The 26,826-nt window shown below is 50.3% G+C and overlaps 2 protein-coding genes across 3 annotated transcripts; one reads left to right on the top strand and one right to left on the bottom strand.

Moving 5' to 3' along the window:
- The first annotated feature begins 323 nt into the window (after window positions 1-323).
- On the top strand, window positions 324-7,632 carry LOC123036886 (6-pyruvoyl tetrahydrobiopterin synthase-like). Of its 2 annotated transcripts, XM_044456403.1 has the most exons (6): window positions 324-429; window positions 1,713-1,792; window positions 3,418-3,440; window positions 4,995-5,051; window positions 5,931-6,001; window positions 6,646-7,632. In XM_044456403.1, exons 1-6 carry the CDS (start codon window positions 341-343, stop codon window positions 6,773-6,775), a joined length of 450 nt encoding a protein of 149 aa, XP_044312338.1. In that variant the 5' UTR covers window positions 324-340; the 3' UTR covers window positions 6,776-7,632. The 2 variants fall into 2 exon arrangements, with proteins under 2 accessions (XP_044312338.1, XP_044312337.1); XM_044456402.1 differs by lacking the exons at window positions 324-429; window positions 1,713-1,792; window positions 3,418-3,440 and having other exon boundaries at window positions 3,553-5,051.
- A 4,201-nt stretch (window positions 7,633-11,833) lies between these two features.
- LOC123036843 (6-pyruvoyl tetrahydrobiopterin synthase-like) lies at window positions 11,834-19,251 on the bottom strand. Its single transcript, XM_044456323.1, has 6 exons — window positions 19,154-19,251; window positions 15,489-15,562; window positions 14,968-14,990; window positions 14,469-14,525; window positions 12,837-12,907; window positions 11,834-11,957 (listed from the first exon to the last, which is right to left on the bottom strand). Exons 1-6 carry the CDS (start codon window positions 19,249-19,251, stop codon window positions 11,834-11,836), a joined length of 447 nt encoding a protein of 148 aa, XP_044312258.1.
- Between the last annotated feature and the right edge of the window lie 7,575 nt (window positions 19,252-26,826).

The raw sequence follows: 26,826 nt of genomic DNA, 5'->3' as shown, positions 1-26,826 counted from the left end.
CGGGCGGTCCGGCCGAGGGGCCGCGCGGGTCGGGCACGGCTCTGCGCCGGCCGGCGGGGTTTTCCTCCAGGCCGTCCCCGGCTGCGGCCAGCACGGAGCGGGCCTCCCGAGCTCCCCATCGAGCTCTCCGGGGCAGCCGGGACCCTCGGCCGGGCGCCGCGCGCAGACGTGACGCTGGGCCTCCCGCACGCGCTGCCCCTTCGCGCGGCAGCCTTCTGCAAAGGAGGGCGGGAAGCGCGCGGCGGGAGACGGCGCGGCGTCAGTCCTGCCACTGGGCATGCGCCGCGCGCACGCGCGGTGCCACTCTGCGGGAGCCCGGCGTCCCCGGGCCTCGCAGGGCATGGCGCCGCCTCTGCGCCCCGCCGGGCCTCGTCGCCTGGCCAGGGTGACCCGCAGCCTCAGCTTCAGCGCCTCGCACCGGCTGCACAGGTGACGGCGCAGGAAGGCCCCCGCCACGGCTCGCACCCCACGCTGGGCCGGGCCGGGGGGGGGGAGGAGAGCGTCTCTGCACATGGGCAGAGTGCCGAGCAAATAAGCCCCGGGGAGGCGCTGCAGTAAAGTAACACACGGGTTGGATTGACGGGGAAGGGCGTTTTTGTTCGCGCGAAGCTGCCGGGCAGGGACGGCAGGTGTTTGCCGTCTGAGAAGGCGGATGCTAGGCTGGCTGCGCATAGTTAAGGGTGAGGGAGGCTTCCTGGAGGCACGTGCAGGAGAATAGGAAGGTAGTGCCGCTTGTTTGGTTGGTTGGTTGGTTGGTTGCCGGGCTTGGGATGCGTATTCATGGCTTCGTTTAGTGCCTTGCAGTGCCCAAGCGAAGCATGAAAATGAGACGGGAGCGCGCTTGGAGCTTGTGCAGGCCGGAGACTGGCCCCGCTCCAGGAGTGACGAGACAGTCAGTTGCATGTGTGCCAGGCAAGGAGAAGGAGGCGCTTTTTACACCCCACTTGCACGGTGCACACGCCCCAGCTGGGAAGGGTGCTGTGCATTTTGCAAAACTTGCTGCCTACCAAGAAGTATGCATTTTGGGCACTTGGGGGCTGCAAGCCACAAATGGGAAAATACGCTCCAAATGAATTGTGCGGTGAGTCGTGCAGCTGCTCTGGTCCCTTCTGGAAGCCCGAGTTGCTTCTTTTTACTGTGTTCAATTGTGGAATGTCCTTTTGCCAGTAGGAACCCCTGTGATTTATAAAGTAAAATGTTGGAAAGGGCCTTCTGGAGCTCACCTTTTTTGATCTTGTTTTTGTTTCTGTTTTATCTTTGTAAAAAAGGAAAAACTGTTTCCATCCCGCACAAAAGTCATCTCTGCGATGAGGTTGGAAATGACACTCAAAGAACCTGCCTGGAGTTGGGTGTTAACTGACTTTAAGCTGTATCTTGTATAAAAGCTATAACGGGGACAGTAGCCCTGCTGCATTAGGAGCTGTGTGTTTGCCTGCATGCTCATTATATCACCCTTTCCCAATGTGATCCCTTACAACTCCCATTCGCCAGTCCATGGCAGTTCCGTACATCAAGAGCTTGGTAAAGGCCTCCAACCTTATTTTAAAGGGATAGAAATTGGCAGACAGTTTCTTCCCTTTCTTTGTGGACATGTTTAAATGTGGCTTAGAGTTGTTTAGACTTTTTTCTGTCTAAACTTGTGCACAATTATGCCCTAAATTGGTAAAAAGCACAACCAGTAACTAGTTCCTTGATGCATTTCTTCTCCATAGCAAGTTGCTGAGTGATGAAGAAAATCAGAAACTTTTTGGAAAATGCAATAACCCCAATGGACATGGGCACAACTACAAAGGTACGAAGTGACTAAATTGAGTCTTTATACACAACCAGAGAGATAGTGATCTATAGTAGAGAAGAAAATACTGCTGTGTATTGGTAATTTCTTTCCAAATATATGGGACATCTTATGTTGTAATGGAAAATCCAATTGTAAAACACTATTTGGCTGGCTTTTTCTGCATGCAAACATCTGTATAAACCTTGCATTATTGATGCAAGTTACTGCTTATTCCTTTATAGAGGAAAAGCATTGCATTGTGGTTAAGTGCTTTGTAGGTTTACCTTCTGTTTAGTCACCTATAAAGTTTGTGATGGACTCTGTAGTTCTCTTGATGACGCTTTGCAAACTCTCCAACATTCATAGGATCCTGCTTATGCAAGCTTTCTGGATGCAACATCTACTCCAGTTCCCCCCCATCTCCCCTCCCCCACCTACAGCTAACTGGCTTTTCTAGCATTTTGTCTGTTACAGAGGTCTGCAGTTTTCAAAACCCCAGTTTTCTAAGAAGAGTGTTAAACTTGGTTACTGATGTTGGAGACAAACAACCAGATAGAACTATTGTGCTGCTGGTTCTCCTCCTCATCACTGCATTGCATTTGTATCTTGCCTTTTTCCTTCTTGTGAGGAACCCAAGGCATAGTCTGCCCCCTTTCCTTTTTATCCTTGCCCCGTGGGGGAGGTTAGGCTGAGAGGGGTCTAGAACCTGGCTAGTTACAGCCCAGCACTTTAACCACTGCGCCAGTCTGGCTGGCTGGCTGGCTGGCTTCTCAGAAACATGAGTGGCCGTGGATGGAAACACGTGGCCCACCAAACTGGCCTCACCATTATGCTGTTTTTTGTGGGTGGCAAAATTTAGGGGGCCCTCCGTACTCCTGGAGAGTCCACTTCTTATGTCCTTCTTGTGCACTTCCCGCAGATGGCTTGTTTGCCACTGTGTGAACAGACCACTGGGCTAGACAGGGCTTCCCTCTGATTCCGCAGAAAATGTTGAAAGGTGAAAAGGAAAGGTGTAGACAAAAGAATCTTTTAGTCAATAAAGTAAAAGGGTGTTTCCAATAAAATCCTGTTTTCGCCTTTTAATCTTTTATTGTTTGCTACTCTGCAATCTGCTTAAATGTAGTGGGGTATAGAAATGTTGTAAATCAGAAAAAATGCACTTGGAAGTAGATAGGAACTTTTTCCTTTCCTTTGTTTTGCCCAGCCATTCACTTCTGACTGCTCGGAAGGTTCCGCTTTCTGTTGGCTGTTGATTCAGCAAGCTTTTCTCACACTCCTTGGTGCACAGGAAGCATGCATCTATTTTGAACACTCACAAAATTTCTTCAAATTATTTTTGGTGGTGATCATGGCAGTGGCTCATGCATTCTTAGTTAAATGCAGCATGGCAGTGCACCGTCTCTCTGCCTTTTTCCCTCAAAGAAGTAGGACATTAGTCTGTTTTTCCCTTTGCTTGGAAGTACCTATTGTTTTCAGGTAGCACTTCTATTAAGATGGGCAGAGGAAGATGAATTAAGGAAGGTTTTTCCTCCAAAGAATCTTTCTGAGGTTGATCAGTCTCTTGTGCATGTGTCTTCATAGTCGGCGATCTAACTTGAAGCCTGGCATTTTCGTTCTTGTTCCCCTTCTTCTTTTCATAGTGGAAGTAACTGTACGTGGTGAGGTGAGTGTCGAAACGTATCTGGGATTGTTAGCCTCAGCACCACATTTCCAGGTCACAAGGAACAACTATGCTAAGTTTTATCTAGTATGCACTTGGCGACCTTTTGGTAAGCTCTGAAAAAGTTTTTGCCATTCCGTACTTTTGGGATGTTGACTTAAAAAAGAGGAAGGAGGAGGAGGGGATTTCCTTCACAACTGGTGTCCCACAAATCTCCAAAGTGCGCACACGTGTGCTGCGCACAACCAGCCCACTCTGCCCTTGCTTCCAGGAAGTGGGGCTCAGCCCTCTGAACTCGGAGCTTGGTGTTTGCCGCGAAGACCAACTGTCCTGACAAGCTTCTGCACCACGTGGGCTGCAGTCACACACACAGCGTTTGGCTGCCCTTGCCTGCCTTGGACGGCCTGCTTTCACAGCGGTTGTTGACGTGGAAACAAAAACGGGAGACAAGGCAAATTAGTATGACCCGAGGAGCCCAGCTGGGGAAGGAAGGGAGCCTGGAGAGGATCCCGATTCGCCCTCCAGTGGGCGGATTCCAAGGGATGGGTAAGGGGGAGGACCTGGAAGCGCACCACCCGTAACGGCACACAAAACCGGGCTCAGTGAACAAATGGACGGACTTCCTGTGGGACAGCTTTGTATCCCGGCCGCCAAGGCGATTGGAGGGAGCTGGTGAACTGGACGGCCGGCTCTTGCTGGCTGCGTGCCTCGGCTTCCCCCTTTCTGGCATAAAGCACCAAAAATGCGCACAGTTGCAATGCTTTTGACGTATCTGACTGAAAAAAGAATGATTCGATTCTTACATTACTTAGGTCCACTTCTGTTGGGAAACAGTACACAAATTCTTGTTATCCGGAAGGCGTCTGGTTCCAAAATTATAACTGTGTCTTTCATGGAGGAGGAATTAACACACATTAAATGCCTGAAAGAAGAATCTTGTTTTGGGGGCAGGAAGAAGCGCCAGTCATTGTAAACCATTTCCATTTTCTTCCTCACTTCCCTCTCCTGATTTGTGGTTTTAAAAAAAGGGTCAGGATAGCAAACTGCTACCGTCCATACTGTGTAGAGTTTCCTCTTCTCTTACCAACTGTGGGAGACCAAAGTCCTTTCGGATAAACTGCCAGTCAGCGTTGACTCTCAAGATGGTGTCCTGGCCTTCTGCTAGAGGCCTTCAGAAGAAGACGAGAGCAGTACGGGATTTCTCTGCCCGGGATGTGTGTTGTCTTTAGGGTGTCGCCTAAAGGGGGTAGAAAGGCGAATCTTTTTGCGGGCTCCATTCTTGAGAAGGTAGCTTGCAGCCGGACACCAGCCCAGCCGGGGCCACCAAATGTGGCCGGGTGTTGTGGGCTGATCCACCCTTTCTCCTCGGGAGCTTCTGTGCTCTCCCCCATTCTAAACATCAGAGGCGCCATCCCCAAAGGGTCTCCGGCTTGCAAGCTGAGCAGGTGCCATTGGGCTGGGTTTTGGAGGCCCTGTGGGCTCTTTGCCCAGGTTGGCAGGAGCGATCGAGAAGCTTTGACCTTGGCTGCCCAGCTCTGCTCTGTGTTTCCCTTCCAGATTGACCCCACGACAGGGATGGTGATCAACCTGGCAGACCTGAAAGACCACCTGGAGGTATGCCTGCTCTGCTTTTGCAGGGATGGCCAGGGGTGCCTTCTGGATGTGGTGGGCAGGAGCCCTGGTGCTGCCGTGGGGGAGGAATCTCACGCCGGGTGGGGGTGGGTGCAGCGGGGGACACATCTTCCAAAACAGGCTGGGCTGGGGTGATGGCTTCTTTCCCAGGAGAGGAAATGTGAGGAAATCTTCCCACTGGGAAAGACTCGGTTGGAGACCGCCGTCCTCTGTATTCTGGACCCTGCGACGTGGCCCAGGCAGTGCAATAGACCATGTATGTCAGGCAGATCTCCAACACCATTATAGGAAGCAGCCTGTTGAAATGGTTCTCAATGATCGTGCATCAAGATTCTGACATACAAAACCCTAAATGTTCTAGGGCCTGGGTATTTGAGGGAACGTCTCCTTCCATATACACTTGCCTGCGGTCCTCTAAGATCTTCCACTGAGGGCTTCTTTGGGAGCCCTCTCTGAAGGAGCTTAGATGAGTGGCTACCTGGGGAACAGCCTTTTCTGTTGTGTCACCGTGGCTTTGGAACATGCTCCCCAAAGAGGCGTACCCGGCACTGACGCTTTGTTCTTTTCGGTGCCCTGCCAAAACCTTTCTATTCACCCAGTATTTTAGAGGTTGAATGTTTTATCAGACAGTTGGGATTATCTTACTGAATAGTTTTATACTGTATTTGTATTTTAATTGTGCTGTTAGGCTTCTGGTGTGTAAGTTGCCTTGAGATCTGTTTGGGAGAAAGACAGGATAGAAATGCTTTAACTAAATAAATCAAATGAATAGACGGAACAGCCAAGCTACAAACAGAGCAGGCTTTTCCTCCCTTCTGGAGCACTGTTCGTGGATGTAACTACCCGACTTTCTACCCTTAGGAAGCCATCATGCAGCCCCTGGACCACAAGAACCTCGACAAGGACGTTCCCTACTTTGCTGACGTCGTCAGGTAGGTGTTGCTTATTGCTCTGGGACCGCTGAGTTTCTCTTACTCAAACTGGAGTTGCTCACACGTTTTGAGCCAATGAATGTGACTTCTGTCTGTGTAAATCCCATTGCGTCAGCAGGAGGAAGTTCCTCTGTTTTTCCTTTTATTTCACAACTTCTGGCGCACAGTGGCTGCACGCATGGACACTATTGTGTGCCAGAGGCTTGTTTTAAACTCCCTGTTGGCTCTCCAGAGGCTGTTCTGCCCTTCCTCTGACTCCCCTGTCCAAGGGGGTGTTTCCTGGTCCCCCCATTCTGTGCACCACACGCTGCCTTTAGATGCGAGTGCAGATGTATTTGTACTTGATTAAAGAGGGCTAAGCTGTCCGAGTCACCTTTTTCATACGAGCATCCAGATACCTTTTCTCTGCTTTTGATGAGCACAGAAACTTGTAACTTCGTGAAGCTCATGAATAATCTGAGAAAATCTTCAAGGAAGTGCTGGCACATGCCAGTGCAGGTCGTTACGCAACCCTCCTTTGAAGCAACTGGCATAACAAACCAGCACTGCTTCTCCCTGTGATGTTGGCACATTTCTCGCCTCAGTGAGGTCATCGGGACTGTAACGGAAAAAACAAAAGCTAACTCCCGTGGTTTTCCTTGCAGTACAACTGAGAACGTTGCCGTGTTCATCTGGGGAAACCTTCTGAAACACCTTCCTGAGGGCAGCCTTTATAAAGTCAAAATCTATGAAACAGACAAGAACAGTGTTGTGTACAAGGGGGAGGAGAAATGAATTCTGTTGCTTGAGGTGTTCGGTCCATGGTTTGGGAAAGAGTCCAATCAGTCCAGTCAATCAGTGGATTTCTGAACTTGATCAAGTATAGCCATCCAAAATGTAGAACACACCTATTTCTTAAAATCGGGGGAAAGCGGCAACGATGCGCTCAAGCCAGAAGCCAGTCTCCCATGTGGCTCTGTGCCGTCAGGACGTGCCCCTGTTGAGTCGAAGCATTCCATCCGTTCAGACACTGCGGCCTGTGGAGCTGCCCAGCAGGGTCCGTGGCCTCGGATGGTCCAGCTCAGCATTGCCTGCAGGGGCTGGCAGCCGAGGCCTTTTTCTGCCCTGCTTGGAGACCTGGGCGGCATTGCTCTGCTTCTGTTGAGATGGCACTGCGAGGATCTGCAAATGTCCAAAGGATATTGTACGCCTCTTGTTTATTCTAGCTGGCAGCAAATTCCCCAGCCTCAGGCCCGGTTTTTGTCTCTCTCGCTGTCGACCCCTTGTGGCTGGAGGGGCAGAAAGCTGAACCTGGAGTTCTTTGCATGCAAAGCGAATGCAGCTCCTTTGAGCCACTGGGCTCTCTTCCTGTTGTTCTTCTCTGCTAAGGATGTGAGCTGTGGAAGGCGGGGGGGGGGGGCGCATCTAGGTGTCGCTTTCCCTGTGAGGTCAGTCGATCGTCTTCAGCGCACTGCTTTTCCAGCTTCACCTTTGCCACTTAAAGAGAATCGCTTTGCCGTCTTCTCTACGGTTGCCGAAAGGAGCAGTTGATCTGAAAGTTAAGCACTTTGGAAAAGAAATAACTTCTGTTACTGTTTATGCCAAGATATAATTCTTCTGAAATGTGGTAATTAAATGTTTCCTTTGCTGGATTTGGATTCTTTTTTCCTCCGAAGAAAAAAGGAGAGCAAGAAATGTGAAGCTAGCTCATGTGTTATGCTTAAAAAAAGATTAATGCAAAGGCTGATAAGATGGTTCATGGTTTTTAAATAAGAAGCAAACAGAGTGTTCCAAAGACCCCTCCTGGCAAACACCAGGGTACAGTTCTCTCAGGCAGAGGGAAGGCCACTTTGGGGGCTTATCTTTCCCAGCCTGGGCTTCTGGGCGCCTGCCGTGCCTCAGGGCACAGTGGTCTTGAGCTGTCCCAGGGAAGGTCGAGTGCCAAACCCCCGAGCTCCTCTCGGGCTCTGCAGGAGCCAGTGGCACCCGCTCTGCAGGCTTGACTTGGTCTTCTCCCTTCCAGCTGCCAGCTTGGCAAGTCCCAAGAGCGAGCACTTGAGTGTTGCTGTTTAAGTCCTTGTTGTAGGTATTAGGGTATTAAGCACTGTGCCTCTTAGGTATTGCCGAAGGAGAGATCCGCCCCAGCAGAGGGTGCCACTGTGGATCTGAAAGTGTGGCTGGATCATTCATTTGGCAGGTCTGCCTCCTAGTGGCCTTTTCCCTCTGCAAGGGCAGGAGGCCCATTTCGAAGGGCGGGTGTTCTGCCCATTCAGTGGCGTTGTGCCTCTGACAAGTAGCGAGGCTTGGCTCCTGCTGCCTTGCACACAACCGGATGCGCAGCTGGGGCAGTGGGTCTGGGGAAACCTGTCCAGTGAACTGGCTCTCCTGCGTGCTTGAGATTTCCCGTGGTGCAAGAAGCTCATCGCACCTGAGCTGGTTGGAAACAGAGGTGCTTCCAGGAGGCCCATAAGGTCAAACAGTGTCCGGAACCACAAGGGCAAAAGAAGGCGCTTCCTGAGCTCCCAATCTCGCATTACATGGAATAGTCCAGAGTTTCTGGGTTGGTTTACCAATGGATTGCCACTAAATGCCGCAGGCAAGTCCGAACAGCAGCTTTGCAGCAAGGAAGGATGAACCTGTGCTCCAGCTGCTGCCTGCCAGTGGCTGGAAGCTCATCCATATGCATATATGCAGATGCACACAGTTTATTATGCACCTACATAGCTGTGCAGCGGTAAATAACTAGAAGGCGTTGCTTAATTGTCAGGCAAAATCACAACTGCACAGATGTGCACGATGGCTGTGCTTGGTGGACAAATCAATTGGAGAGTTAACTTCTCTTTCCCCATTCCCATTTTTTTTTAAGAAAGGGAATATATATAGTTTGGGACAACTGATCAAACCTTCCCCGTTACCTCCTTTTTTCATTTCCCTGACCCAAAGAACTGGCAGCGCGGGTGTAATCCACTCAGGAGTGAGTCTGAGTGAGCTTAAGGCACTGGATTTCTTCTTTCATTTACAGCACCTTTACCAAGACTTTCAGTGAACAGGTGGCTTGCCAAGACGACCAAGGAAGGGGGTTCGTGCCGCGAAAGGAAAAGAGAAGCAAAATGCAGGCACTTGCTCTTTTTGGTAGGGAAGGGTGGAATCTCGTTCTGGCTGCTGCTTGTTCTCTGTGATGTGTCCTGGGCAGAGAATGGGCCAGGCTGGGCTCCCTCGGCTTCCTGCAGGGCAGGGGACGAGGCCTCCAAATGGACTTTGGTTCTTTGGCCGATGGATAAGGCCCGGGCGCGTGGTCTCCGGGCACTCTGTTGGAGCTGCAATGGAGGCATTGGGTTCTCATGTCCAGGTGGGGTGGTGGCCTTCCCATTGGGTTGGAGAGGGCTTTTTGGTGGAGGAGAGAGGTGAGCGTGTGGTGGACTTTAGGGGAATGGGGAAGAGAAGAAACTCCCCAGGCTTAATGCCAAGAACGGCTCCTCCCACTTCCAGTTTGCGGCAGACGAGAGCAAGGACCCTGGAAAGGCAACACGAGAGCAAAGAAGAAGAAAGCCAGTGCTGGAGAATGGTTGGCAGTGGGTTGTGGGGAAGGGACAAGGTCGCCCCGCGGCTCCACAGCCAGGCTTGGTCTTGCTTCGGCTCTGACAGCCGCTCAGCAGAAGGGAAGATTTCTCTGGCAAAGGTGTTTTTATGGTGTTCCCAGAGGGGAGGGCTGCTTTGCCCCGGCTGCACCTGTTTAAAATAAGGATGAGAGCCTTCTGTGTTGGGTGACTGCGTGTGTGCATTTGTGAATGAAAGCGAGAGAAGGGAAGGAATCGGCTGGGAAGGTAATGGTGGAGATCTGGGGTGCCTGCAGGAGCCTGGGCTGCTTTTTTATTCGGAGGCGTTTTGACAAAGGAGGAGAGCAAGGTCGGCTTCGTCACACCCTAAGAAGTTGCCATGAACCCACTGACAAACTCTCTCCACCGTTCTCCGCACAGCAGCTCACGCATTTACCGGGGGGGCCAGTAAGGTGCAGGCAGCAGGTCGGGCCAGTTGCCTAGGGAGCACCTGCTGCCTTCAGGAGAAGACACTCAGGTAAGTGGACAGATGCTGGTTTCCCCCCTCTCCCCTCCTTCCCGACCTTTCTCTCTGGCAGCCATGCCTCAAATGACTAAAGCCACCGTGTGCGGAAGCTTAGGCCAGTAATAGTGCTCCGGATTCACTTGCAAGGCAGAATTAACTTTTTTCAAAGTCCTTTTGCCTGGAAGTGCAACCGGAAGTGCTTTTTTCAGTGCTCCCTTTGCCTGTTCCTGGTTTCTCCTCTTTGTATTTGTATTCAAACAACTAAGTATCTTTGTGCCAGTTGAATGGGCAGCAATGGGATGGTTGCCCTGTATGGGAACCGACTCTGACCCTGGCTCTGTTGTAGACTTCCAAGGCACCTGGGCAAGTTGTTCTCGCTGCACCTCGTTCTTCCCAGTGTTAAATCTGTCATGGCCACAGGGGAAGGGCAGTTCTTAGAGGGCGGGAGTGGCTGGGAACGGCCCTCAGTACCCATCAGCCAGATTTCTAACTGAGAATAAATGGCAAGCCCTTTTTATGGGTGGAAAACCAGGGTAAACTGCTCCACCAAATCAATGTTATTGTATAGCTTGCGCTGTGCCCTTTGCTTAGAATGGAATGCAACAAAAACTAGTCTGTGTAACTAGCAGGGATCACGCACCGCACCTTGCACATGAAATGAATGTGCACTAGCAGCCATTGAGGCTCTTGGTGACGGATTTCTGAGGATTTTGGACTGTTTGCTGTGCATCACATGGAAAGACCAGTGCTGTCTTTTCATGAAGAATGTTCACCTTTCAGACTGAGCAGCCCGGTGGTGTTCCCAGGGGCCTGAGTGGGATGGTGCGACTTGGTGTCCTGCAGCAGCAGCGGGCTGGACCCGATGGCCTCCCTGGCCCCTGCCAGCTCTTCTGTGATTCTGTGGTTCTACGAATAGGGATGATCGGGGGTCCAAGCTGCGTGGGCTCCAAGGGGTGAGCACTGAGTCCCTCGCATTCAGAGCCTCCTCTCTGATGGACCGGTTTACTTGCACTTGCTCCTCCTCCCTTTTCTAACCACGATGCCAATCACATCACGAAATAATGGACTGCGTGGCGTGGTTTGCAGAAGTGATGGCAGAAAATGCTTTCTGGCATTAACCCCGCAAAGCGTTTCCTGCTGGACCAGGTCTGCTGCAGTCCACCAGCTTTACGGAGCTCGAAGTGTTCAGCGTTCAGTTTTTGTTTATTCAGTCACAAAACATCTGCGAAACATCTTGCACTATACATACTGTGCTAGCAAGCTCGGCGTTATAAAACCACCCAACCAGCTGTTCCAGGCATGCATCTTTATTCAGGCATGTCCATCTTTATTGGGCTTATAAGGTCTTACAAGGACGACATCTTTGTCGGCAACATCTTTTGATAGCTTTTGCACATGTAGCAACAGCTCGTAACAGATACAACAACACAGAAGTTTTGCATCTCTTCCTCTCCGTACACAAAGCTTTACCACCTCGTCAGTCCAAATATTTATTGGGAGTCATCCTTGCCTGTCGGCCTTACAGAAACTGCTGGTTCCTTGCATGATACTGTAACAAAGGGCAAGATAACATACGGTAATGAACTTTTCTTTTGCAGTTCTTCCCACCACCAAGTAAGAAAAATGTGCAGTGTTATGTGAATTTATGTAAAATTGCCCCACCCAGCATTGGCTCAGAAACATGTGCAAACGTTCCTATAGGATGTGTCCGCCTTGAACTCACAATGAGCATTCCCATGATCCATGGGGAATAGTGCTCTCACCCCATCCCCTCCTACGACTTACACACATTTAGTTTCCCTTGTAGACAATGAAGTTTCTGTCGGATTCATAGACCTTGACCTTGTACAGGCATCCAGCTGGAAGGATTTTTTCAAGGTTGTTCCAGATGTACACAGCCACGTTCTCTGTCGTACTGAAAAAAGCATGGGAGGCTGGTGAGAGGGAAGTCCGACAGGGAGCCACGGTTTTGTATAAAGGCATCTCGGGGAGCATCAGTCGCTTCTTGTCTGGGACTGCAAAGCACCTCCGTGTGGACTCTGGTGCAAGCTCCTCGTGATCCTGGGGAAGTGGATAAAGCTGCTGGTGTCAGAGAAGCCAGCTGGGCACCTTCTGTGTCCCCTTCTGCATTGCAAGAAGAAGCCTTTGGACGCTTCTCTACCACGCTTCAGTTATCGTGAATGGGGCAGGTCTGTAGGTGGCTTTGTGGCTTCGGCTCAGCCCACAGTCAGTTTTACCCCAACAGGGCCAGTTGGGTTCCTTGCGGCCTTACAAAACAGAAGCCCTCTGCCTGGCTTTTCTGTCTGAACAGCCTGTTCCTGGGGCACAGATTGGCATTTCTGACTTCAGAGGCCGTGTGGTGCTTATTTAGCCTGAGCTGTCCCCACACTAAGTTGTCTCTGCTGCCCAGAGAACTTTGGCTACAGGCAGTATAGAAATGCAACAAATAATAATGTGTACATCACAGTTTGGATAACTTGCCTTGCTAATCACAGGAAAGATGGGAGTTTCGCTGGGTGCTGAAGCTCAGTAGGAAGTGTACTGGACTGCTCAGCCTTGTGCGGAGGAGGGGGAACACAGCTGGCAGATCCGGTCCTCTGTGGACGGGAGACTTGGCCACTTTTTGCCATGCTCATTCAAGAGCATCTGGCCTAGCTGCCCTCCCCCACCCATGGTGTCCCTCAGATGTTGCCCCTCCTCTGTGCAGTCGCATTGGATTGCTGATGCCACATGCCTCCTCGGACCGTGGTGGACAGCTGAACGGTCCACCCGCTGTCCCTCTCCAAGGACTCACCTTATGACATCCGCAAAGTAATCCACATCCTGGTCCAGGTTCTTGTGGTCAAGAGGCTTCATGATGGCTTCCTGAAGGCAAGAGCAACATGCAAGAGGGTGGCCTTTTCCCCAGACACGTCTCTCCAGTAAATTCTAAGTCCTGAGGTTTTGAACTAGGATCGCCCGCAACGGGTGCGGAGGCTTGGTGGTGGCGGGAAGGTGGTCTGGCCCGAGGAATGGAGGGTGGGTGGGCTGGAACCCGGGGGGGCTGAATGTGTTCCTCGGAGCTTTGTGGCGTTGCTCCTGGTCAAGAGCACAGGTCTTGCTTTTGGTGGGAAGAGACTGGGGACCTAATTCCATGGGCCTTTTCTACTTCGGGAACCCACCCCATGCTAGTGCAGCCAGTTTTCATTTCCTCTATTTATTCCCCACCTTTCTCCAGTTGCAGAAGTCGAGGTGGCCACGGGGTTCCCAGGGGGTCTCCCCTCCAAGCTCAGGCTAGCCCCAGGCCTGCTTAGCTTCAACAAGGGGGCGCCGTTGTGCCTTCAGACCATCTTCTGGGCTTTGCACACACTCAGAGGGCAGTGTGCCAGAGTGGAACGCCAAAGGGCTGGGCCCACCAAAAAGTGCCTTACATGCTCATACTTCCCAGTCCCCGAGTCGTATGGCTCAATGCTTTAATCAAGAAGCCGCCCTGCAAAATCTGAAATGTGCTTTCAACACCCTCTTACAGCTTCCCTCGATGATGTGGGAACCTTTATCCTGGAGTTATTTGCTGCTCTTCTCTTCCTTTCCAAACCAGCCTCAGGCTGGTTCACACATGTACCACCCTCCCTGACTTACTTGACATTTGCTGAATATGGACTCTGACCCTGGGGTGAAGCTTTGGCTGGATTTAGGAACAAGCGGTGACTCAACCTGGGTTGTTGCTGAACTGTGAGTTGCATCCAAAATGTTGGGTTACGGTGCCGTCCGGACCCTGTGCTAACAAACCCCGGAAGGAACTCCTGGTTTGTTGTTTGTTAATTATGACACGGCAGCTCGGTCATCACAGTTTGTTGTCCCAACTCGCTGGCTATTTTATTGGTAGCTTTACTAAAATAAAACAGATCCCCTTTCATAAGGTCCCCAAGGCAGTGGGCAGGGCAAACATTCGAGCAACTGAGGCAACAGCAAAGATCCAGAACAGTACACCAGAAATCTCCGGAAACAAACAAACAAACAGCCATCCACATTTAAAGCCCAACTAACGCAGTGCAGAGGTCTCTTTTTTGCCCACTGGGACATGATCAAAAAAGGGACCAATTTAGTGACTCAGTGCCCTACAGATGTGTTGCACCCCAACTCCCAGCCCGTCCCAGCCAGCCAGTGGATGCTGGGATGGAGTGGGGGAACGAGAGCAGGACAGGGGAGCTGCACTCGTGTTCTGCTTGTGGACTTCCCTGCTGGTGCATCCGGCCGTGCATGGAGCAGGTGGCACTTTGGTTGACCCCCCCAGTGTAGCTCTTCTCTTATTTTGCTCCTTGGTTAGCGTATCAGCTTAGTCCTCCTGCTGGCATCTCCATCTCCTCCCTTTTCTGGCCCAGGAGTTAGGTCTGGCTGCGCGCAGCAGCAATGGGCAGAAAGGGCTTACCTGGAAACCTGGAATTACCTGCATATATTCCTGAAGCTTGAAAATATTCATGAACATGCCACTGATGGGGTCGATCTGGAAAAAATATTTTTAAGAAGCCAATAGCGGCCCCATCCAGTCCTTGGCAATATCACAAGGCATCGCGATGGCTGTTCATTGGGCTTAGACTGCTCCACACCCAATGAGGACAGATTGGCCCATGGCTCCCAGGAGCATCAGAAGAGGCCTTGGAGGGGCTGTTGGAGCAGGTCAGGCCTCTGAGACTCCTTGGGTGCTACGTGGGGAATGTTTTGGGGTGTTGCCCCCCCTTTAGATTCTTCCCAGCAATGGTTTTTAGACTTTTGCAAACCTGGGGCTCTTAGCTTGCTGACCTCCCCCTCCCCCTCCCTCTCCCTGTGTGTGTGTGTGGGGGGGCGGGGATCCCGCAGGGCTCATGCCATGAAAGGAAGGGCTTTGTCGGTAGAAGCTGAGATCAGATTTGTAAAAGAAAACAGGGAGATGGAGCAAAGATGCTTACCTTTCCACAGATGGTCACTACCACTGAAAAACAAAGAGGAGAGCAAATGAAGGCAGAAATTGGTCAACATGGACCGCGTTCGGAGTTGAGTGCCGCGATCGGGTGGCAGTGAGTCAGCGAAGCCCTTTGGCCAAAGCCCATCTCCCCTTCGGCAGGGGGAGTGGCAGGTGCGGTTGGAACGGGTGCTCTTGCCCCAGACTGTGCCACTCACTTCTTTGAGTGGTACAAGAAAGCAGTTTATTCACATGGAAAATTAGCTCGTCAGGGTCATGCTGCTAGTTTTCTACATGCTGGGATTCCCTTCCCATATGAGAGCATTCAGATACACGACATCAGCTTAAAGAGGTACCATCCAGGACCTCCGCCTTCGCTCTGCTAGCTGCCCACCCTGGTGTGTCACGACGTCTGTTCATATTCCAGGCGTGGGACGGAGGTCTCTTTCTAAAGGGTTAGTGGTGCCCTTCTCTGCTTCAGTTGCATAATAATTCACTTGAATCCCAACGCCGGTTTCTGCTCCTTACCTTTATAGTTGTGCCCATGGCTTTGGTTACATTTTCCAAACAGCTTTCTGTTCTCGTCCTCATTCAGGGATTTGCTGGAAGAGAGAAGGGCACTTGGGGAGAGAGAAACCACCAGCAAGGATAAACCAAGGCCAAATGAGTGAGTGACCTACATGCTCATGCACCTTCCTTTTTAATTTAATCCACATTTAATTCTAGAATCCATACTGACCAAAGCATGATCTGTCACTTTTATCAAGCCAATATTCAGTTCATAAACTCTAGTAAACAAATCTTTGGACACAAATATAGAATTTATTCTAGAAAAAGTTTTGTGAACTGAGGAGTAGAAAGTAAACCCTTTTTATTTGCATTTAACTCTCCACACATCTTTCGAACCATTTTCATTTACCAGTTTACTCAATATTGTAATATTATGCCCTTTCCCCTCTTTCATAAGATGTTGCTTGTCCTTTGCTTTATTCTTTACTATGTTGAAATCTCCAGCCAGTATTAGAGATCCTTTCTTTTCTACTATTTACAATTCTTTAAACCCCTTAGGAAAAAAAAATCTGATTTTCATTTGGTGCATAAATATTAAGTAATGTATAGTTTTTTCTTATTTTGCCCTGTAAAATCAAGTATTTTTCTCTTCCTTTACTTTCGTTACCGTAAACTCTGCTTTCTTCGAGATAATAATTGCCACTCCGCTTGATTTTGAACTTCCAAAGGCTTTTCATAGATAGTTGACCATGTTACCTTGAGTTCATTTGCCCCATCCTTTTTTTGATGGGTCTATGGTAAAAATACAATATTTGCTTTTTCTTTATCATTGCTTCAATTCATCTCCTTTTAATTACACTCCTTAGACCTTTAACTTTCAAAGTTATTGATCTCATAGCTTTGACCATATCCTCATAAAAGCACGCATCTTTGTTGGTCCCCAGTATACTCTCTAAACCTATATATAAAGAAAAACAAAAACTTGATCAGGAGCCTCTTTGATTTTCAGTTGTCCTGTCTCATCTCAATTTTCTTACAAACAACCCTTTCTTATAATAATTAGCAAGCTTGAGCGGTATATCTCTGGGGAACATCTGGATACATGCTTAGGATGGGTCCTGTGTATTCTTTTGGTGTCTTCCCATTCCTATTTTTTTCACCAGGGGCAATTCTTTAAGCCATTCCAGCCCATCACCTCTCTCTCTCTCTTCTATATATGCCCGTTCCAGAATTCTGCGTACTTGAATATTGGTTCTGCAATTTTGGGCCTGCAATGAAATTATCCTTTCCCCCTGCTCTGTGATACTTCTGGGTTGGTGATGTATCTCCACTTTATTAGCTTTGGTCAGTATTTCTGTCTGTTTAGTTTTAACTGTTACAGCTGTAATTCGTTCCTCCAAAGCCTTTAACATTTTTTGCTTTCAACTTTCATCTGTGTTACAATCAGATTTGCCAGCTCTTGTGTTGACTCGGTTCCTCTTGTTACCTTTTGCTTTCAATCATTCCAATCCTGGTTTCAAGACCTTTCAAATGTTGATTGACCCTTTCGGTCTCTTCTCCTAACTCTGTAATGCCTCTCAAGCATTTTTCCAAGGCCTTCCATTTCTGATTCCGTCTTTTTCTTCCCTTGGAATCCTGATGTTTTCCCCTCCAATTCTGAAGAGACAATTCCCATTAAAGACAGATCTGGTGGCTTTCTGGTTTCCCGCCTTGGGTTTCCACATGACACCTGCTTATTTAATCCTACATGGTATTTACTTATTCGTTCTTGTGTGACATTCAATTAATTGACCAGTAGAGGGAACTCTTTAACCATATTTTTTTCTTCCAATTCTAGTCACAACGTTTCCCCCCTTTTTTCTCTCCTTCCCCTTTTTATCTATAAAAATTTTCCTAACTCTTAAGTTATTAAATGCTCATATTTATGTCTTATTTTGTATTCAATTCAAATTAGCCAAAGCTATTGCAGGATTTAACTTTTTTAGTCTGAAAACAAACTTTCAGAACCCTTTCTAAGATCTTTCCCACACTGGGCTGAGGCACCCCAACAGAAAAGGCTGTTTTCTTATGATGTAATTAATGCTGCTTCCTTTTCCCTTTAACTCCACTTAAAGCTGAAATGTTCCCCTTTGACTTACCCCAAAATTGGGCTTTTTACACAGGGATAAGCTCATAATTTTTCTTTGAAGGCAAAGGGAAGAGCAAGATTAAGATGTTTCTTGGATCACACCAGAAGTCCTTCCCCGCTGCCAAAGTTTCAGACTAGGAACCCTTCTTGGCCAGATGGTGTCTATTAGCTGTCCCTCTTAGATTTCTCCTGCCTCCTTGGCCTCCTGTCTGCCTTCCTTTCCACAAGTTCTCTCATGCTCTCATTCTCTTCAATCCTAAATTGTCCTAGAACCCCGTCCGACCTTAAAGACATAGTCCAGTGGTGGGGACACGGGGGTCTGCAGATGTGGCTCAGCTGTAATTCCCATTATGCTTGATGATTGTCCATGAGTCTGGGGTTGAGTTGTAGTCCCACAACATGGAGTGACCCCAGGTTCCCCTATCTGGCATTAGCTAGTAATTTTCTTCAGTTGGTGGAAGTGGACAGAGAAGAAAAACTTTGCAGCTCGTGGGAAACAGGAACCTGGCAAAATGAGAGGAGGGCCTTTGGCGCTCCTTTGGCTGGGGGATCTGGCCAGAGACCTTCCAGATGTTGCAACTGCAGTACTCTTATCTTTTGCACATCTCTACCACCTAACAGCTGAAGCCAACGAAGAACCATAAGCAAGAAAGTCCCATAAGCCCTGCTGTCAGTAGCAAGGGATTATGGGAACCAGTGGCAAGGGATTATGGGAGCTTCAGCAGAAAACATTGGATTGCCTTATCCCTGTTTGCACAGCATGGCAACCCAAGCTGCTCAAATGGGTGGGAGCAAATAGGCATGCCAGCTCCTGGGCTTCACTCCTGCCCCCACTGAACTAAATCCACTCAAGGGTGCTGGGTCCCTCGGTCATTTACCATGATATCTGAAGCCAGGTTTTTATATTGTTGGAGGCACTTGTCGCCCAAGGAGACAACCTCCAACAGCAGCCTGCACATCTGGGTTTGGATGTAATTATAAATAACCCAGGGATGTAACCTCTCTGGGTTGTTTGGCTCCACCCAACTGCCGTGGCAGCAATCCAAGCCTTCAGGAAGCAGCCATCTTGTTTACTCCCGCTTTTTCCCAGCAAGCATGATTTAGCACATTCAGCCACTGCGATGGGCAAGCTGAGTCTTGGTCTTTGCTGTAGCTGAGCAGCGGGATTCCAAGATAACGCATTACCAAGTCCAACATTTCACCCCCTAGTTAAAATAAACGCTCTGGGTGGCTTGAAGTTGGGTGGGAAATGGCAAAAACAAACCCAGCTCTTCTTCCCCTTCAAACCAAGCCCAGTTAGAATTTACCCCTTGGCTGCCCATTGACCTTTCAAATGCTATGATCGCAGAGGTACCATCTTGACCAACAGCTTCCTCGCGCCCAGGAGGCTTGGGACAGTGTGTCAGCCATCAGGCATCCACTGAGCAGCCACTATTCCGTAAGGCTGCACCTCCCCTTCCTCCCGGGATACCTAGGCACCCAAATACCTGTGAGCCTGAAACACTCTCCTGGCTTTCAAGTCCTGCAGCCACCCTCCCTTCTCCCCCATCTTTACCTGCTCAGCCTGTGAGCTGCTGCAAAGGTTTCGGTGCGAGAAAGGAAGGTCATCTTGCCCGCATTGTTCGGTGCGCTGGCTTTTGGGACACCCTGCATTGTTATGAACCGTCGGGAGCCGAGCTATGACTTGAACTAGAAGCCGTCCCGCAGACCCCTGATAAATATACTCGCAACTTATCATATGATTAACAGCAGAGTGACCAGCCGGATGTAGAAACAGCAGATTTCCTAGCCTAAACCTCTTTGAACCAATGACCACCGCCTTTGTTTTCATCTTCTAGATTTATCCGTTAATTCACCATATCTCCCCTAAGCATAAGGCTGCGATTCACGTGGTCCATTTCTTCAACTCTGCAATTAGCCATGTTGCATGTGTGGTTGGGGGTCTCTTGCATTTGGCTTTGAGTTTTAGGGCTATTTAATCTTTTTAAAGAAATACTCAAAGGTTCAATTGTAAGCTTCACCAGTGGTTCACGATGTCAGCGTAAAATGCAACATTAGTTGTACTTCGAGGAATTCTATTGAAAGAATGGGGCTTATGTTAGACAGGAGCAGCTTGTGTTGAATTTACATTTACTTTCAGTGATTAAATAAATGGCAGCCAAGACATATTTTAATTATTGCATGTTCTATACTGCCTCATAGCCCACAAGCTCTCTGGGCACTTTGTAGTTACTAAAATTATTTATGCAATCAATACATATTCACACTAAAATTATACATACGATCAATACATAAAACCATAACACAAATAATAGGACAGCAACAGAGCAATTATAATAAATTAGCCCTCCAGCACAGTAGCAGATAAACAATATTTAAAACATTATTGCAAATCTAACTGTTAAAATAACTGGAAAATAAAAAGGGTTTTTACCTGGCTCCAAAAGGAAGGTGCTAGGCACATTGCTCTGGGGAGCGTGTTCCAGACATGGGGTCCCACTGCTGAAAAGACTCCCCTCCTGGTTTCCATCCCCTTATTCTTTTGGGGTGGGGTTTCCCTAGGAAGGACCTTGGTGGATGATCTTAAAGGTCAGTTAGGAACGCGTGGGACAAGGCGTCTTTTGGAGAACCTGGCCCCAAGTTGCTTAGGGCTTTAATTGTTAGAACAAGCACTTAGAATTTGGCCCAGACTTCGACTGGCAGTCACCCCAGCTGGAAGAGGACTGGCGTGATGTGATCTCATGGCCCATCTTCATTCATAGCCACGCTGTCCTCCTTTGAATCAGTTGACATTTCTGGACCGTTTTCAGAGGCAATCCCATGTGGCATGTGCTGCATTAGTCCAGATGAGAGATCACCAGAGCACTGCGCTGGCATTCGGCCGCACCTCTGGGCCTGAGGGCAGATGTTTAGGGCAGGAGCCCTGCGCAAACAGGAGCATACAATTACTATGAAACACACAAAAGCAGTAGCAGAAAAAGGGACCGTGTTTGGGCCAGGAGGTACATTTCTCCAGAGCAGAGTTCTTTGTAACCCTCGTCAAAGTTATTGGGCTTTAAAAAAAAATCTTCCCAAATTCTGTCATGGCTGAGATAAGCATCCCTGCGATTTTGCTTTATGGTGGAACTCCAGAGTGTGGTTATGACAACTTCAAGGTGCGATTCTAGTCATATTTAGACAGAAGCGCCTTGCAGCGTGTCCCAGCCAGCACACTTTAGCTGCCTGGGACATTCTGGAAGTTGTAGCCCCTTTTTGTGTCCACACACACAGGGACACACGATTGTGCCCTGAGCAGTTCGGAACTCATTTTTTGTCAGCACGGGGGCCGCGATGGACCGCCTGGCCGAACGAGGTGGGTGCTTTGGGTGTGGTGTAGGGATGGCTGTCCCGTCACCAGGGCTGAAGAAAGAGTTGGACTGCCAGGCCAGATGGTTCCTGCAAATGGAGTGAGAGGACTCTGTCCCGTCCTTTGGCCCAGGCCTGGAAGCTCTAGGATTTTTTTGGAGAGAAGCTCAGCTTTATCCTCCAAGGCAAGAAATTGGATAGCTTTGTTATATAACAAAATTCGTTATAGCTTCCTTAACAAATACCCAGGAACTAGCAATCCCTTGATATCGTTTTGCGGTTTCCTAGGCAGCCAGAACACAGGGAGACAATGGGAGCTTTCCAAACTCGGAGGGAGGGATAGTGCTTCTCTTGCGACTCGGGAGCAGTCACCACTGCCTCAGGGAAGCGCTGCCCAGGGGTGGCCTCGGTGGGACTCCAGCTTCTTCAGACAGAAGAGGCTTTCCTGGGCGTTGATTGAAAAGCTCCTGCTGGTGGAGGATGCTGTGAACCAGCATCCCACAGAATGGTGTTGCTGCGAGAAGAGTGCTCCACCTTCTGGTGCCTGCACCGATTTGCATTATCCAACTGGTTGGCCAAGAGAGGACGGCACCCGTGGCCCGTGGCCAAAGCACACGTGGCGAGGGATGGAGCAGTTCCGGCCAGGTGCCACCTGCCCTGCAAAGCTGCCTTCTCCCTCTCCTCAGGGCATTCACAGCAACACATGCCCCCTGCGCATCGCACAGACATTTGCTGCCAGTCTTGTGGCCGGCCGAGGGCATGGCTTGGAAGCAGGACACCCCGTCAGCTGCCTTCTTAAAAATAAGGGAACGCTGCCAAATGGTGCGTCCCATTGGCCTTTGGCCTGAAAAATGGGAAATGCTGGAAAATGCTGCATTTGTCTGTGGCAAATGGATTTCTCTGTGGCAAATCCACTCTGCCATTCAGAGACTTCTGCTGTGGATAAAATGTACTCCCTGTTTCCCCAGTTAGACAAGGCTTGGAGTGGCAAACAAGAACCGGAACACAATTCTCCAAAGCCAGGTAGGTGGGATGAGGAGTGCTTTGTATGTATGGAGGTCCTGCAGGGTCCGCCCAGTTCTGGTATGCCAGAATTCCTGGGACCACAATTCTTCAATTCGAAGTACGCATCTTGCTCGCCAGTGAGTGGATCTTGATTGTTGACCCTCCAGTGGTTAATCAGGAGGCATGAGCCTCAAACAAACAAACAACCCTGATGCCCACCCCAGGAAGGACTGAATCACTGGAGGGAAAGCACAACTTCCAAGCCTATGGATAGTGTGATGATTGTATTTTTCAAAAGAGTCCTTTTTGTCAGTCCTGGATCCCTTTCAGCTTCAGCGGGTTACCCTAACTTCTAAGCAGCCGGAGTAAAAATAAATGTCTTCCACTCTTACTCTGTAATTTGATGTATCTTTGTATCTCCTTCCCTTTCTTCTGAATCCTCTAGACTAGAGGGCCTTCAGCACTTGAACTGAGGTGGCCGTAAGGAAGATCCAGGCAGTTTCAACATCCAAATTAATATTCTGTGCTTGTCAACAGAATAAAAGAGTCTCTTTTCTTAAGAACAAGCTTCGGCTTTTAAAAGGACTCCGCCATTCCTGCTTTCTAGACATCGTTAGCGGTCCTTGTAAAAGCAACATGTGAGAGAATCAAAGGGCTTCAAAAGAATAAAAGCCCTGCAAAAGGCAAGTTGGATTTCCTGGTTCCCAGGGACCTACTGCAAGGATGCAAGGCGGTCTGTGGTGGCTGCGGATTTACCTTCCACCTGAGTTGCTGAGCTGGGCAGGACCTGCTGAACTGGCCAGGTGTGGGGGAGATGCCGGGTGGGGGCATGTGAGTCACTTGTGATCCAGGTTAAACAGTTTTGGAATCTGGGCATAGCTGGGAATTCCCTTGGGAGGAGAAAGAATGTGATTTCAATTCCATTTTTGGGGTGTGAATTGAGGAGGAGGAAGCGTTAGAATCAAAGCAGGAGTTTATGCAATTTCTGAGTTTATGCAATTAGGATATACTTTTTGTGCATTAGGTAATGCATTGAGATTCCACTTTTCTGGCAATTATTGTCTCTCAAATCAGTAAAAAGGAGTGGGGGAAATTGTCCCATCTGCATTACAAACTAGAATGGCACGGCATGGAAGGGACAGAGAGTGGTGAGAAATGGAAGCGGTTGGAGGTCAGATTCTGCAGGCCTGAGGAGCTCCGTATAAGTAGGCATTTGCATGCGCTTTTGGCTTGGCTGAATCAGACTCTTGTTCCTTAGGCTGGTGGACTGGTGCCAGAGCATCCTTTCCCCTTCCTTGTGCTTCCTGACTCCCAGTGTATGGATGGGCTGGGCTGGGCTGGGCTGGGCTGGGCTGGGCTGGGCGCCATCTCTGGGGAGCAGTGAGTGCCCCTCCCCATGGCCCTGGTTGACGTGGCTGGACATGATGGTCCATGGGTGAAGGGTAATTTTGCAGCTGAGTCGGCTGACAGCCGGGGCCAAGGAAGGCGGAGGTTTTACAGGCATCCCTGATGGGTCTCTCCCTGATGGGTCCAGGTTTTTCTTGATATTGGCAAGAGCGATGTCTGATGTTCTCTGCTTTTGATTTCAGCAAGAAGTTTCACGGGTGTTAGTACAATTGCTCTCCCAAAGAGCAAAACAGAGATGGGTGTGGCAGAGGGGATGGTAGACCGAAGCTGTGGAGACCCAAGTCCAAATCCCCAAGCAGCCATGGGATTCTGTGGATGATCTTGGACCACCTGTGCTCTCCTGGTCCTATCGACCTCGCAGAGTCTTCTGAGGATGGATTAAGGGGCGGGAGGAGGCCCCATAGCAGATGATTGAGTCTCTTGCAAAGAAGAGCAGAATAGAAATGCAACCCATTTAAAAACCTCTGATGGCACAATTCTGTAGATGCCTACCCAAAAGTAAGCCCCACTGACTTCAATAGGGCTTCCTCTCAGGTCAGCGTGGTTAAGATGCCGGCCTGTTTGTTTTTGATGGTTTTTAATGAACAAGACTGGTCCTTTAAGACCTAATTTTGAAGTTCTTCATCCAACATAACTTCCCCGTCAGCCTGTGGAACTGGACTGGCGTGCGTCCTGCCCTCCCTCGCCTCAGGCTTCAGTCCCTGTTTCCAGAGAGAGCGCATGCGCTTCCAGGCCCTGCCTGCCAATCCCTCCCAGAGGAATCATCTGCTGGGGATGCAGAAGGCAGGCCCGGGCAGGGCTGGGGGAATCGGTGCGGATCTGGGAGCCACACGCGAGGCACAACCTCACGGAGGCCGGCGGAGAGGCGCGCGCAGCTGGCGAGAGCTGCAGGATAGGTCCTGCCCACGGTGGAGTGTGCAGCGCCAGCGCCTTCACGGGCTCCCGGCAGGCCTCCCTGTACCTGGGGCCGGCCCACCCATGAAGCAGGACGAGCCCCATGACGTGGGACGACGCGTCGCGCCACGGCCTGCTCCCAGACTGAGCCCAGCCCAGAGAGCTCAGTGCCACCCCCAGTGACCAGCACCCCCTGGCGTGTCAGCTGTGAGCTGAGTTCGGGAGAGTGCCTGGAGCCCCCCAGGCCTCGGGGCACACCCCTCCCTCCCCACCATGGCCAGGCGCAGCCCAGAGAGCTTGGGGTCTTTCCGTGGCGGCCACACAGGGGCCTGGGCAGGCGGAGTGTTTGTGGTGGATTCTTTGGTTCACACGGAGGAGGTCTTGTGCCGGGCCTGTGCAGGCTCCATCTCGCCGGGATCCTTGCCAAGCATCAGCATTTCGGACGGTGAGGTAGAGCGAGGGCAGCAGCAATGGAAGCCCCAACTGCAGTGGGCGGGCAAAGGGTTTTGCCAGTGCTGAAGCCAAGTTGGGCTGCAGCGATAATGAATTGCCCCTAAGCATGAACAGAGTGCCATGCCTGTGCCTTCCGGGAACCAAACCAGTTTCCTCTCATGCAGCCGTAGATTTTGTAGGGGTCACCGAAGTCATCGATCCGACCACCGTGCTCGGCGCAAGGACCCTGCTTCAAGCATTCATGACAGGTGGCTGTTCAGTCAGTACCTGAACAGCTCCGGCGGCAAAGAGCCCGGCCAACTCTACACTCTGATTCTGTGAATCCAGGCCAGGGTGTGCCGCCTCTGTCTGCCAAGGACCACATTCCGATGGTGTGGGGAGCCAAAAGCACCAGCCTGTTCCTGCTTCAGCAGGCGGGGAGGTGAGTCGATAGGCGAGCATCCCATTGCCCCCGAAGGCAGCAGCCACCCCAGGAAGCCCACGGCAGGCTGCCTGGCACCTGGCTCCCCTCCAGCGCTCTGGTGCTGCTCCTGGCATCTGCCTCCCGAGGCCGCCGCTTCTGCCTGCCTCCCTCAGGGGAGGGCCGGCCCTGGGAAATGACCACCCTGAGCGGCTGAGAAATGGGCCACTGCTGCCAGCTGCCATCAGGCAAGCCGATGAAGACACCTGATCGGAATGCACGATAAAGACACACCTGGCCGGCCCGGCCCGCTTTGCAACATGTTCCTGTTGTTTACGTGTCCAGTAACATCCCCTCTGTGTGTGTGTGTGTGTGTGTGTGTGTGTGTGTGTGTGTGAGAGAGAGAGAGAGAGAGAGAGAGAGAGAGAGAGAGAGAGAGAGAGAGAGAGATTTATTTCTGTGGTTATGTGAGGCAGGATGGTCTCCCGCACTGCTCTGTTGAAAGTGTGAACCAGTTGAAAATAGTTATGAGGCTGGGGGCGATATTTGATATGAATCCTGCCCTATCCTTGTCTGACATCAGGGAACTTTTCCTTGCCAGAACCCTCATGGTTAGGGGACCAGAGACGGTACACCAGCCCATGAGCAAGGCCCGCGGGAGTTTCCCAGCAGCCTCGCTCTGTCCCGCTCACCACGGCTCTTTGCGGGGTGCTCTGGCTTTGCCGTCAGCGCTTCACTCCTGAGGCAGAGCGAGTGGCAGTGAGCCACGTGTTTTCCCTTTGGCCAGCGGGGATGCAGCCCCCGAGAAGTCCTCTGACATGGAATTTGACCTTCTGGCCGAAAGAGGTTCAGGGTCCCTTCTCTGAGATGGGTGCAGAGGGCATGTGTTTCCGTGCTGGCCCTTTTTGGAGGTTCACTTTAAGTCCTTTCGTACTGCACAATAGAACAATCGCATTGCTGTGTCACAGGAGGGCTTTGGGTTGAGGAAGACAGCTGGAGGCGATCCTTAGACTGCTTGCTTGAAGGTGAATGCCATCAAGATGGGTAGAAGCACTTCCAAGGAGATCTGATTAGGGTGGAAAGGTTTTCACAAAACACAGCCAGTTTTTTCTCTTTCCGAAAGCCGACACCGTGGTGCTGTGGCTGAGAGTGCGGGACCGAGATCCTTGCAATTTGTCCCCAATTAGCCGTGGAGCTCACTGTGTGACTCTCAGCCCAGCCTCCCTTGCAGGGGTGTTGTTGTGAGGAAAAGACTGAGAAGGTTGCCTTGAGTTTCTTGGAAGGGGAAGGGTGCTGAGTGGAAAGCAAGGGTGCTGGCCCTCTGCTTGGCATCCCCAGCGATCTGTAGAATTGCACCCTTCATTAAAGTGCACTCAGTGTCCCACCGTGCCAATAAATCAGGTTGTTATTCTGGGCACCAGATGCCTGTCGTCACGAAGTGTGTGTGAGGGAGGTTTCTGGCTGAAACTGGCCAAGAATGCACTTAGCAAGAGGGCAAGCGCAACCCTTAGGGTGCAAAAAACGAATTCAGAGTCATGTCTGCAGCTCTGAACCGAAGCAGCATCCAAGGGGGTGCGGTGAGTGGAATTCAACAGTCGCTCTTTCCAGAGGTCATTTCCTCCCTGACCTTGAGAAAGTCAAACCTTACTCTTGTTCGTGTTGTATTCCTAACAACTCACGTGGCCATCCCGCTCTTTTACCCAAAGAGAAAAAGGCCACACTTG

Source organism: Varanus komodoensis, unplaced genomic scaffold (assembly GCF_004798865.1).
Source record: "Varanus komodoensis strain SLA01 unplaced genomic scaffold, ASM479886v1 scaffold83, whole genome shotgun sequence".
NCBI classification, from domain to species: Eukaryota; Metazoa; Chordata; class Lepidosauria; order Squamata; family Varanidae; genus Varanus; species Varanus komodoensis.
The sequence above is the reverse complement of the archived record's forward strand: the minus strand, read 5'-3'. Positions and strand labels throughout refer to the sequence as shown.

Coding starts and splice junctions, on each gene's coding strand:
- LOC123036843 (XM_044456323.1), bottom strand. CDS start 19,251: ATGCAGGGTGTCCCAAAAGCCAGCGCACCGAACAATGCGGGCAAGATG. Junction 14,526..14,967: donor TAGTGACCATCTGTGGAAAG/GTAAGCATCTTT, acceptor TATTTTTTCCAG/ATCGACCCCATCAGTGGCAT. Junction 12,908..14,468: donor AGCTTCAGGAATATATGCAG/GTAATTCCAGGT, acceptor TCTTGCCTTCAG/GAAGCCATCATGAAGCCTCT.
- LOC123036886 (XM_044456402.1), top strand. CDS start 4,650: ATGTGTGTTGTCTTTAGGGTGTCGCCTAAAGGGGGTAGAAAGGCGAAT. Junction 5,052..5,930: donor ACCTGAAAGACCACCTGGAG/GTATGCCTGCTC, acceptor TTCTACCCTTAG/GAAGCCATCATGCAGCCCCT. Junction 6,002..6,645: donor TACTTTGCTGACGTCGTCAG/GTAGGTGTTGCT, acceptor TTTTCCTTGCAG/TACAACTGAGAACGTTGCCG.